Source organism: Colius striatus, chromosome 5, assembly GCF_028858725.1.
Source record: "Colius striatus isolate bColStr4 chromosome 5, bColStr4.1.hap1, whole genome shotgun sequence".
Lineage (NCBI taxonomy): Eukaryota > Metazoa > Chordata > Aves > Coliiformes > Coliidae > Colius > Colius striatus.
Window position 1 is genome coordinate 43357160 of NC_084763.1, and position 13518 is coordinate 43370677.

General features: G+C 35.1%; 1 protein-coding gene across 1 annotated transcript in view; it reads right to left on the reverse strand.

The window, feature by feature from the left end:
* NCAPG2 (non-SMC condensin II complex subunit G2) overlaps nucleotides 1-13518 on the reverse strand; it is a 48023-nt gene that overhangs the window by 23105 nt on the left and 11400 nt on the right. Inside the window, exons 7-13 of the mRNA XM_061996753.1 lie at nucleotides 13248-13342; nucleotides 12382-12451; nucleotides 11636-11722; nucleotides 9025-9120; nucleotides 4448-4573; nucleotides 3423-3602; nucleotides 1691-1843 (exon numbers count right to left, since the gene is read on the reverse strand). Coding sequence (XP_061852737.1) covers nucleotides 1691-1843; nucleotides 3423-3602; nucleotides 4448-4573; nucleotides 9025-9120; nucleotides 11636-11722; nucleotides 12382-12451; nucleotides 13248-13342 — 807 coding nt within the window. The remainder of the gene's footprint in view (nucleotides 1-1690; nucleotides 1844-3422; nucleotides 3603-4447; nucleotides 4574-9024; nucleotides 9121-11635; nucleotides 11723-12381; nucleotides 12452-13247; nucleotides 13343-13518) is intronic.

Here is a 13518-nt window from a genome sequence, read left to right on the forward strand (position 1 = left end):
GTACATGATTCTGCCATTCTACCTCAGATTTCCCTGGTAAAGTCTGGCTTGAGAACTTACTCAAGTAGAAACTTTGGGGGAAAAAAGCTATCTTTCAGAATACTACATTTATAACTCTGAATTGCCTCTTCCAGTTACGTCCAAATAACCTTAACAACCAAAACCAATTGTCTAAGTATAGGTACAGCATCACAATGTTAATCTCAGGAGAGCTGCAAATATTACGAGGATCCTGCTGGAAAATTTTCATGCAGACAGCCTGAATGATAATATCTTGTAGTGTTTGTCTCCATTCCATGTTTTCTGTGGACTAGCCTGATCAATGTACTTAGATATGTATTACGAAAGTATCCAACTTGCTGTTGCATTATTGTAATTTTTATCCTGAACCTGTGTACAAGAAGATGAAAGCCCTCAATTCTAAAACCGCCTCCCATTTATCTTGTCTTCTGAGCATATTTTGGGGAACTCAGAAGATAGCAAGATGGTTTAATCTCAAAAAATGTCTTTGAGGTCCTGTCATCAAAGCTGGAAGGTACACATTAGGCACGTAATTCTTGTGTTAGATGTGCTTCTTGAGCACTGAAGCCTTAAAAATCTTAAAAACCAAGTATTTAATTATCTCCTGAGCAAAAGAGATACATACCTCGATGTCACATATTGTCTGTGTCTAGCAAAAGATAAGCCTGTCCTAATAATTAGGCTTATCAAGAAGCAAAAACATAATAAAAATAAAATATAGACTTGAAATTAGGAAACCATAAACAGCAGAAAGAGCTCAAAGATTCTACAGTGCCCCAGGCTGGAGTGTATTACCCTAAATAAAAGTCCACAGCAGAATAGAAAGTTCTTTCAAAATCACTATAAAAAGATACCAAAATACCAAAGGCCATGCACATAAAAGACAATTAACAATTATAAAAATAGGTAAATGAAAGTAAAAACGCAATTTGGTACCGACATTAATCATTTAGAAATTAGAAGCAGTAGCCAGCAGGAAGAGCAGCTGTACCTACTGCTCTGCCCTGGCATGGCCACACGAGGGCAGGGAAGACAGACACATGCTGAGAGAAAGGTCTGCTAAGAGCTGGTGATACTACTAGCAGCCACTGCAAGAAAAGCAGGTAAGCATAGAGAGGCTGGACCTACTAAGAATCACAAACTTGTCAAAAATGGGGCAGAGAGGAAAACAAGAAGAGGGTATTTGGCTAAATGAAAAAGGAAACTTTCCAGTATGCCTACAAAATCTCTGCTGCAATAATATCCAGACACAGAACTATCACCTAAGACTAATTTTTCTGTGATGAGCAGCCATGGAAAGGCTGAAAACTCATTAGGACTAGCCATAATTTCTGTATTTAAAAAGGGTTTTCAGGGACACCATAATCTCAGCAGAATTTACAAAATCTCTGGAAAGAAATAATGCTATAATACTACCTACATTTGGATCAAAACCTTTAAAATGGACAGCAGTAACAAACAGCAAAAATCTTGGAAATAAACTTAGTTATATGCTTAAACAGATGAAGCAGGGAAAACCTGAAATTAACAGTATTACAACATTGAGCATGTAATTTTTTTCCCCTTTTAGGAATACTGTAGTAGTCTCAAAAGGTACTTCTCTCTTTTTAAAAATAAGTGCATTGATTTTATCTCCCTCTTGCTCCTTATCAAGTGTCACTTATCCTACCTTAGCAGCCTTAGTTGCCTTAATTTTCAGTAGCATATCAACAAAAGCCACTCGCACTTTCTCTGAATTGTCATGAAGGCTCTGTTTGACTGCTGGCAAGAGCTCTTCCAGTAATGGATGACTTAGTTTGTTCTCCAAAATTACCGGCAAGCACTGCAAGAAAAAAAACAGATTATGCCAAGAGAGAAAAAAGTAGATATGAAGAAAAAAAAACACCCTTAAAAATTGTGGAATAGGACCATGACAACTGTAAGGTTAAGTGAAGCAGGGACAGACACTGCATGCATATTTCTCTTGTAACGTTCTTTACTAAAAGTTGCTATGGTTAAATTTCAACATGGTTGAAATGGTTTCAAATTTCCACTGAACTGTGTTCAGTGAAGTCACTTCAGCTGAAGCAGCTTCTGATCTAGAATGAAGCCATGGTCTTGTTTTCTACCTGAGGGCACAATGTCAAGTACTTTTTGTGATAGCAATACTAGCTCCCTAAACTCTGCTGATCTCAGATGAAAAATACGTCTTTTTTTTCTAAGCTATTTTTAAATCAGCACGTTCAACTTATCCAGTACAGACCCCCATGCAGCTGTAGTGGAGCAAGTGAGGATTAACATGAAGATGGCTCCAATTTAAAGCTGAATTGACATATACACAGGATCTTTAAGTGAAAATACTGCTTAGGGAGTTAATTTCTCTATCCGGGCTCTTAGTTATCAGATGCTAGAAAGATGCAGTTTAACTAGCCTTAATGTACTGTACTGGAGGGTGGCACTCCCAGAGAAACCAGATGTAATTGTACTCATCCACTCCTCACAAACACAATGTCGTACCGTAAGTGTGCAAGTCTTGAGATGAGTTAGTGAATGTAGAAACATAGTGGAACCTCCTTGTATACGTTTTCAAGTCTAAGCATAATTTCCAATACATAAAATAGCTAAGTTATCTGGTCCAGACAATGCATATAAGACTGATAAGGCAAAGTGGTTGAGACTTACAAAGCCAAACAGGCACTAAAAGGCATTTGTTCCTTCCACAGTCACAGAATCTCAAGAGCTGGAAGAGACCTCGAAAGATCATCTAGTCCAACCCCCCTGCCAGAGGACACAGGAACTTGTCCAGGTGGCTTTTGAATGTCTCCAGAGAAGGAGACTACACAACCCAACCGGGCAGCCCATTCCAGTACCCCGTCACCCTCACAGTTTTCCCTTGGATTTCTTTGCAACCTCTTATGATCTAGCTTGTACCCACTGTCCCTTGTCCTATCGTTGGTCATCATTGAGAAGAGCCCAACTCCATCCTCCTGATGCCCACCCTTTACATATTTGTAAACATTAATGAGATCACCCCTCAGTCTCCTCCAAGCTGAAGAGCCCCAGCTCCCTGAGCCTTTCATCAGAAGGGAGATGCTCCACTCCATCCTCTTTGTAGCCCTGCACTGAACTCTCTCCAGCAGCTCCCTGTCCTTGAACTGAGGGCGCCAGAAGTAGACACAATATTCCAGATGCAGTCTCACAAGGGCAGAGTAGAGGGGGAGGAGAATCTCTCTCGACCTCCAAATGTGTGGCTTTTATAAAGCATGTGTGAAAATTGTATGAATTTGGAACTTTATTGACTAAGTAATTTTGCAGAATAAGTAATCTCTTTGACTTAAAGTGGCATATATTAGAAACACATCCATCAGGTAAAACATAGAAATGACAATCATGATTTCAAAACTCAGAAGAAAACTATTTACTTTAAAGACAGCGCATCGGACATCAGCAGATGCTGAATCACATGCCAGGTCTCCAATTAGTTTTTTCAATAGATCAGCAAGAATTGTTGGAGGAATCATCTCCCAGTATTTGGATGTTATCTGTGTAACACCAAGTATCCCTGTAGAGCGGACAATTGGATGAGGATCCTCTAAAAGACTCTAAAGCAAACAGAAACACAATAAAGTAAACATATGCATTATTGTGACTCCACTGCTGTTTGACGTTAACCTAAACAAACAGCATTCGACTACCTTTTAATCATTATGAAAGCACTGTGATATTAATATTCCCTCAAGTCATTTTATACTTAAGAAAACTAGGAAATTTAAATCAGAAGCAAAATTAAAACAAGTATTGGCCGATATATATTTTTAACTAGACCTTTGAAATAATGTGAGCTGTTTCTTAAACTAAGTCTTGCATCTGTGACTTAAGACTACTTAGACTTCCCTTATGTATGAGTTTACATTGACCACTGCTCCTATATAAAACTTTGAAATTCATTCAATTATCTGATGTTTAGATTTTCAAAGACCATACTCACGATTTCTTAATGAAAATACTATGTCTGTTCTCACTTATTTAGACTGGTATATAGAGATAGGGTTCTAGCTCCATTATACTTATATTCAGAAGTATTTAGCAATATGGTACTAAACTTCCATTGAATGCCTACTTATTAAACAAAAAGCACAATTGACCAATCCTAGGTTAAGTAAAGGTCACATGCATCTATTCTTTCAAAAGCATCTTTGATTCACAGATTAATAACAATCTCAAATATTTCCTTTACAGAGTAGAAAATGGTGTATGTTACCTGTTGTCAATATGCTACAGAGATATAAAATATTAGGGTTTTTTTGTATTTTCTGCATCACAGGCTTCTATTTTCCTAAGAACACTATCTAGATATTACAAAAATTTTAATGGCATCAACAGTTCATTTTTGAGTCAGCTTTGATGGAAGTTCCATTCTTAACATTTCAGTTTCATTAAAACTTACAAAAAGTTCTTCAAACTGTTTCTGAATTTCATTGTCCATCTCTTCAGCGTTAAAATTGGGATCCCGAAGAGGAAAAGCATCCACAAACAAAAATGCTGCATTTGATCGAACTTCTGAGTTTCTGGCCTGTTACAATGAAGGAAATTTTTTTTTTTCAGTAAGTACAGACTGTTAATATCAAAAGGCATATCCTGTCAAGTACTGTTCTCCAAACACTTTTAGCAAGTTAAGTGTTTTTAACAAAGTGGATGGAAGAACTTCCAGTAGCATGATTTTTTACCTTGCATTTGTGCCCATTCAGTAAAACCTCGGTTATTAATGAGTTTTCAAAGCATATCAACTTTAATGACCCTTCAATGAAGAGTCACAGTCAGAGCCCTTCTGTCTTCTGCCAGGCTGAATAAATTAAAAGCAGTTGAGACTTCTCTTGGTCACCTTAAAGTTCCCCTTTAGAATATAAGGATCTTGATTCAAGGAGACTGAATTAAGTTGCCTGTCAAGAGACAGGCGATTCAATTGGAAGCTCAAGCCTTCTTGAAGTTACTCATAAGAGTAACTTACGCAACATAAACATATTCATTTCTGCATCTATGCCCATAAGTAATAGGAGCATGCTCTGAGCTCCAGGCATCTCAGAAAAAAAATCTGAGGCAAGCTTCATAACCCTCAGACATTTTACCACTTGTTTTCTGTGTGTTACACTATACATTTTGCTGGTTGTAGAGCCTCAACTGTAAAGAAAAATGATAAAAAGTGTATATTTAGACAATCAGTCAATGAAAAATAATTGGCTGTGGATTCTTAAAGGATAGAAAAAGAGAGCACACAATGAAATGAGGAAAAGATGAAATTCAAGGCACCTCAGGGAGAAATCTGAAATCTAACCATCAGACCACATTTTATTTATTAGACAGTAGTGAAATGCTAAGAGCCTGTGCTGACTTCTCTTGGAAGAAAGAGGGAAGGAGGAATTTTCTTCACATTTTAGGACCAAGTTAAAAGAAATAAATATGTGTGTATGTATATATGAGACCATATATGTACAGTGTAATAAAACATGCAAAGTAGGCTTGATTTTAACAGCATGATAAGACATAGTTCTGGTAATCTCCTGACTAATCATATAATTTTTTTCCTTCCTTTGTCATAAGAAACATTCAGATTAGGGAAAAGAAAAATGAGTATAATCATGTAATATTTATAACTAATGGCAAACAAAACCAGAAAAGCACAAAGAAGTGTGCAACAATTACTTAATTTACAATTTATTTTGCATTTCCCTTCTGAACTGATCTTCATGTGGTCAGTCACGTCACTGAGTACATCCAAAAAATCCTAAATTCTTCAAATCAATACAATTAATAGCAATTCTAAATTTAATACTACAAAGGCAAATAAATCCCATTTATATATTCTTTAATTAGGGATTTGTGGTTTATTTTGTCTGTCATAGATAATACAAACAGTCTAAAATTGAAAAAACTGTAGTTTTTAATTCAGTCCTATAATGCTGTAGAAAAATCATTTAACTTTGAGCTTGTTTATATTGAAGAACTAATGCGTAACAAGCTAATACATGAATTCTGAGTGAAACAGCTCTTCTGCACGAATATTTCATGTGAAAATTAATTCAATGATGTTTTTGTGCAATAATCTAGACCTTGTCAACCACAGACATTCCAGAAAGTTTATAAACTTTTTAAGTGCATTACACTGAATTCCATTAAGCTCACTTTAATTCTGAACTGAGTACTCACAGTTTAAATTACTGCCTTTAGTTAACTGGAATTTAACCCAAATGTATTTGCATATTCAGGCTCATAATAGAGTGAAAGTCTTCACAGAGGTAGAATCTAGGACTTAAAATTCACATCCTATTTTATTTCACACTGATTCTCCTACGAAAGAGGAGCCTGCAGTTATTTAAATGACTAATGTTTCTTTATCTTTACACTTGTACTATTTTTAGAAACTTTCAGAAGCTTTTTAAAATGTATTTTAATTTTCAGACCTTTCATGTAAGCTTTTCCCCAGTAAAAGTTAGTTTAAAAGTGTGTGATGTTAATTAAAAAAAAACCCAACCAAACACACCACTTTAAAGGAATCATTTCCTTCAACAGCTTGAGTTGCTGGATGAGTGGTTCTTGACTTTTTGAGCTTGACAAAAAATAGCTCAATCACTATTTATCTCACAATAAATATCCATATTTTTTATTTATATGGCTTCTTTTACTAATAACCAATGACTCTACAACTACCTCTGCTAATTTCACATGAAACTTATTTTTCATAATAAAGACAAGAAAAATTATGAAGAAGTTATCTAAGGGCTTATAATATAAAAATTTAGGAGTTGCATAAAGGCTTATAAAACACATGTAGGTAAAAGACATCAAGGAAGCTGGTGCAATCAAAGTATTTGCAGAAGAAACAATTTAAGAAGAAACAGAGAACTGCACATTACAAACACCCATTCTTAAAGATTTCAGAGATTTAATCAAGTAATTTCAACACAAACAGTTCTGGAATCTTTGATACTTTCACAAGTGAAGTATTTTCCCTTTCAGCAAGAAGGAGGGTTAAAGAGGTCCTTCTACGAGTTCTCCTTCTGTTTTGTAACCAGTTTTCCAGAACAGGATTTGTTCTTCACTATGTTAAAGTTTTGTACACTGGCTAAAAATAGGAGCATCAAATTGGTTATCTAAAATTAAACTGCCATTTCAAGCTTTAGGACAGAATCCATACCAGTAAGGGGAATTAGAAGCTTCCCTTCACTGTTCTGTAGCTTAAACTATAGGTGATTTCAAGTCATGGCCAATAGTTATCTTAAAAACACCAAATAATTCAGCAGTACTACACACACACACACAAAAAAATTAACTATACAAAAGTCACACAGCAAGGCTGGGGCCTGTTCAAAAACAAATTGCCAGATTTTAACATTCGGTCACCTATTTTCTTTCATTAATCACAAACATGGAATTATGTGGAATTCAGGATCTTTCCTCGCACTGAATCATTACATCATTTATATAATTGCTGCATTCATTTTTTTACCATCCTTCCTTTACCATTCTGAAATCTATGTTTACAACAGACATACTATTTCACTGTATTAAAACATATTCTCCATGAATTATTTGCTATGCCTGTTAACATCTCAGCTTGATTAACTACCCATGTAGAAGCTGGCAAGATACAAATGAAACAACAAAAAAATCCAAACCAACCAAAGAAACACCGCCCCAAAAGCTTTCTAAAAATCAGACTTTTCTAGTAATGGAACCATTAGTGATGAGAAAATGATGAATAGCAGTGTTAAAAATTTGAACCACCTTTGGAATTAGGAATTTCTCCCACTGTCTTGTTGCAGATCAATAATTAATCTTTTTTCCTTGAGTCAAATCTTTCTTTACCATTTTTCTAAACAAATGTATGAAGATTTATTAAGATTTGACAGAATGTTCCTCCAAGTCTAATCCAGAGTCCTGGTGTTTGGAAAGTGAGCTACTAGTCTCTATTTACAGACAGCAAATGCCTTAAGAATGGAATACCCTGTTTTGCTAACCACTCTAAAATTGTTTGAGACTGTAGTTAAAGATTTTACTATGCTAACAAAAATCAATTAAAAACCTTGTTCTTCAGAGACAGAAATGTAGACATTTAAGAAAGTCATGCATTGTAGCTATAATTCTCTTGCACTGACAACATAAATTTTTCATGCACAAGGATTTAGCATTTAATCCTAAAAAGATGGGGCTTGACCGTTAATATAATGCCAAACAAGCCACTGGTCTAGTAATGAGCTTGTCCATCTCACTTCTACCACAAGGTTTTACTGAAACCAAGCAGCTCTCAACTCCTTCCTGTAACTCATAAAATCCCTTTTAATCAACTTTTAACTTCAGAGTTTTTTTAAATACTTTACTCATGGCTAGAGAAGACACTATATGACCAAACAGTAAATGAAACTTCAGTAAAGGCTTAGGAGCACTTAATCTGGCTGTAACAAGTGATATGTGTATGATTTCACTGAAGGAATTTCACAGCCTCAGAAAAAGTAAAAGCTGTTCACAAACAAGGAAGCTTAGTTCACACATAATGAAACAGAATAAAAGGTTTTCTCAAAGAATTCTCAAATTAATTGAGTTGTATTCTAAGGCTGGTAATCAGATACTGAGACTAAATCATCCTCTGAACATTTCTGGCTTTGATCAATAAAGCACTGATTCTTCCACTAAAATCTTGGAAAACAGCACACACATCACACAAAATTCCCTAACTGAGAAGATGAGAATACCAAGCTTAGTGTTAGTCCCACTGTCTATTGCAATCCTGAAAGCACACTGTGTACCTGTAAGCCAAAATGCACTAAAGAAGTAAATTATATTAAGAAATTAGAATATTGTGCAAAATATGCCTAATTACAAAGTGCAAAGTTACTCTACTACAGCTGAAATGCTAAACATACTCACTTGCTTTCCAATAGCCATTTTATTTTAAAAACAAAAACATGTGGGAGGGATCTAAAATTTAGTAGTTGGAGAAAGACAGTCTTGTTTTCTGAAGATAATTACCTTCAGTGCTCTCCAAAGGATAGGTTGATATAATCTGTAGAGCATTTCTTCAACTCCTTGACGAACTTTACTTTGCTTATGAAAATAACACAGCATCTGAGAAAAACAAATAAACCAATCCAAAAATTCTTTAACAGTACTTTGTACATTCCAGATGTATATACATTTCATCATTTACCTAAGACCAAAGAGTTTTTCCATACTACAGAAAAATAGTAAAACTAGACACATTCATCAACTTCATATTGTATTTAGAAGTCTTAAAGATCATTAAAAAAGAAATACATCTAATAAGTATTACATTTTATAATTCTACAGATTCAATGCATTTAAATAAAGATCTAGAAATGAGAAAAAAATCATGGCTAGAGTCAGTTTCACAGCAACCACTCGCTTTTTGTTACAGTAAAAAGCTCTATTTTTAAAGTAACTGGCAGAAATACTTTGAAACCATGTAATTATGAACTACAGATAAATAAGCCATTTTTCTGTTAAGAATGAAAGGAACATTATTTGGTAAATGGAGTTGTCCAAATACAAATCTACAAACGTAGTCCTTGCTTTTCATCAATGCATACAAAATGTACCAGTGCTCCTTGTGACTCAGAACTGTTGTTAGTTAGGTAAAGCCCCTTTTATTTTTGTAACTGAATTATGCAGACAAAAAAGGAAAGCAGAAGAGCAGAGCAGAATAAGAAAAAGGATTTAATGTAACTTCATATGAAGTAATTTTTCCACTCTAAACACTGGCCAGTGTGTAAAGACGTTGACCCGCTAGTGGTCTATGCTTCAGGTATTCAGAGCTGCATCTAGGCAAGGAAGCGTGTGAATAACATTTACAGAAACAATCCTACAGAGGAAGAAAAAAAATCCCTTTTCTCTGGTTTTGATATTATGCTGAAAACATGATATAAATTATAAGACACAATGTAGCTCTTATTTCTACATGAATATGATGTGTCTAACCCAGGATTAATGGCAAGTCAGTACTGTTTTGTAATAGATGTATTTAGAACAGTATCACATATTTGCAAAATGGGCAAAGGTTTATAATCAGAACTAGTGAGAGCTGTACGTGTTGCTTTTCTCTCCCTCCCTACTCTTTCAAAAAAATACCCCAAACTTTGCTCAAGTGAACCAACTGTGTTTGCTTACTCTTCCAACTGCTACAGGAACTTCTGGATTCCAAAGGACCATTTTAAATCAAATCCTCGCATACCGAAAAAGAATGTGTCATTCAAATCTATTCTGACACCCACTCCCCTCAGAACTCAAAGACAGATTAATTTACGTTATTGTTCTCTTTCAAGATCATAAGCTCTGAGTCTGAAAAACGTGAAATGCCCTGTCAGGAGCCTGCTCCATCAATCAGGACTCACAGGACAAAGGAATTCACTATAGATATGACAATCTATTTGCATTCGATTAAAAACACTCCCCACACCCCTCCCCAAATCAAACTAACAAAAACAAAAGCAATATAGGATTGTATACCTGCTATTTCAAGATGTATTTTGCACATACTTATACACTCCATTGTCTCTATATTCTGGGGGAAAGCATGGGAGGTAAAAGGGCATAGATTAAACAAATGCCTTGTCTTAAAAAGCTATGTGCACTTCTCATTCTGCTTCAAATGTTTTGCTCATGAATAAGAACAATAGATAAACAAATAGAATCTGTAACTGAATCAAGGCTTGTCCCTGTAAACATATAGATGAAACCACCATATATAAAAACAATCCCCCAAATTTAGTGACAGATCCATCTACTAAGCTTGCCTCAAGGAGCTTATGGCTTTTTGTCTCTGATTGGTTATGGAGACGTCTATTCTTTAGGTAGAGAAAAGCTTAGACAACAGACAGCAAAAACTATTTCTTGCAGTCTTCAAAATCTCTTTAATATTTCTACTTTCGAGCACCAAAGAAATCTGGTGCAAAACTACAAGAAGATTTCTCCCAAAATTTTTTCTAACATTGCTTCTCAGAAAATGCTATTTTTAAAGTATTTGCGGTGGATTACCCTAATCACCAGCTAAGCAGCACAGAGCTACTCACTCACTCCCACCCCCCTTGAGAAAAGCAATAAAACTCATAGTTAGAGATGAAGACAGTTTAGTAAGTGAAGGAGGGGACAAAAAAACCCACAAACAAGTGATGCAAATGCAACACTCATCACCTCCCACAACTAGATAAATGGCGGCCAGTCAGTCTCCAAACAATGGCTACCTCCTCAAAATCCACTTTCCCTAAGATTCTATTGCTGAGCATGATGTTCTATGGCATGTAATATCCCTTTGGTCAGTTTGGGTCAGCTGTCTCAGCTGTGACTTTCCCAACTTCTTGCCCATCCCCAGGTACTCTCTAGGGAAAGGGAGTAGAGAAGAAAGCCTTGACACCACACAAGTGCTGCTCAGCAAAAGCTAAAACCAATGTTACCAACATTGGTTTAGTCAACAAATCCAAACACATCATATTGGGACACCAGAAAGAAAAGTAATTCCATTCCAGATCTGGCAGAGTAGTTTAGTATGAGATGGAAATTTTCCACTTCATAGTAACTGATGTGATTTTGATGCTACTAGTCCATGTCATGCTTTAAAGGAACTTACCTCTCTAACTTTAGAATGAACAGAAGACCTTCTGGGAAGATGAATTCCATGATGCATGAAATCCTGAAGGCAGTTATGTTCGATTATCTACAGTAAAAACAAATATGTGGTACTGTTAACAGAATAAAACAAATAAGTATTGTAGGCTGTGAAGGAAGGCATATTTTTCTCAAAAAGAAACAACTGAAAATAGTCTTTGATGTTATGTCTTACTTGCCTTCTGTTTGGCCCAAATTTTTCCACGCTAGGGGCCTCTTGTCTACTTAAATCAGTTTTCAAAATCTCAGAATATTTAATTAATCAGATTCTCAGAAACAAGTTTGGAATTCAAAAGCACCTCCACAAGTTAAATGAGAATTATTTTGTATCTGAAATTCAACTATAACGTTGTGATGTTGTACTTATGTTTTTGACCATCTCCACAGATATCCACAAAAACTCACTATCTATTTAAGCTATCAAATAGATTCTACATATGGAATAAAGGCTTCAATAACTCAGGCAAGTAGTGTGTTTACAAAAAACATAGTGCATATGCATAGTTGTGTTAACCAGTATTTCTGAAGCAGAAACAAATGTCTTTAAATGTAGCCAAGCTGATCACACTGGGCAAACACTTAAACCATGACATGCTGTTATTCCTTGACAATATTAAAAAGGCCCTTTCCGTTATGAAACATTCCTGAGGTTGAGTCTTCACCTTGAAATTCAAAACTATTCAAATGAAATTTCAAGCAGAGTATTACCTCTATGAATTCTCCTGACATCTTCTTCCAGGCCCTGAAGTAAACTTCTGAAATGTATTCCACCAAGGATCTGTATTAACATATAGGAAACACTTTAAAGCAAGCATCCTAACCATACCTGTATACAATTCCTAAAGGAAACAGCATAGGAGTTTTTCCTAAGTATCAATATTAATCTTAATTCTGTACATCAATATTATTTTAGAACAAATTGCTTTCAAAGTCTAACCGTTATTTAATGAACCCAAGCACTACTGAAACCCACAGGAAAGTTCTCTTATGGTAGGAAAGTCAAAACACTAGCACAGATATTTTATAATTTATCTCACAAGGAATGTCTTAAATTCTTTATAAAGACGTAGAGGTATACATTATTTTAACTGAAAGCATTAAAAATCCTCTGAATTTAATATGAATTACTTCTGTAATATTTCACTTGCCATCAGGCAAGTTCTTAGGCTATGATCCTGCTCAAGTCACTTATTATTACAATGTCTCTATATAGAATCTTACCAAATTAAATTATGGCTTAGGCAAAAATAAAAACACCTTAGAGAAGCAGCAATGGACCTCAATTCTCACACAAATGTTGCAAGTAATGTTTATATGAAAGTTGATATGGAAGTCATTTGCTTTAGCTAATGCTAAATAAGAATTTTACTACATCTGTAATTGTCCACATAGGCATAGGAACAGCAATTATTAAATGAAGTTGCTGAAACAGTACAGTAATTATATTCAGCAGATTGGAAGGTCTCTGGATTCTGATATATTTTATCAGCATACTAGGTATTTTAGAGTGTGAGACAAACAAGATTTCAGCCAAGCTCTTGGTGATCATTAAGAACTCTAAGTGCAATGCATACCTTGGAAAGAATTGTAATTGGTTTTTAACAGTTCCATGTATCATTTTAATGAAGTTGACATTCCAGCCAAACAAAAAGCTCAAGAATCTTCTTCCCTGTTGGGAGAGAAAAAGAGGAAAAAAAAGGGAAGTCAAAACCCTGAAGAATATCTAATTTAAAAGCCACCTAAAAACCAGTAAACATAAAAGATAAAATTAATGATTATACCTTTAATTTAAAATTAGATGAGATCATTGCAGAAAAAAAGAGAATTCATTTTTAAACAGAACTC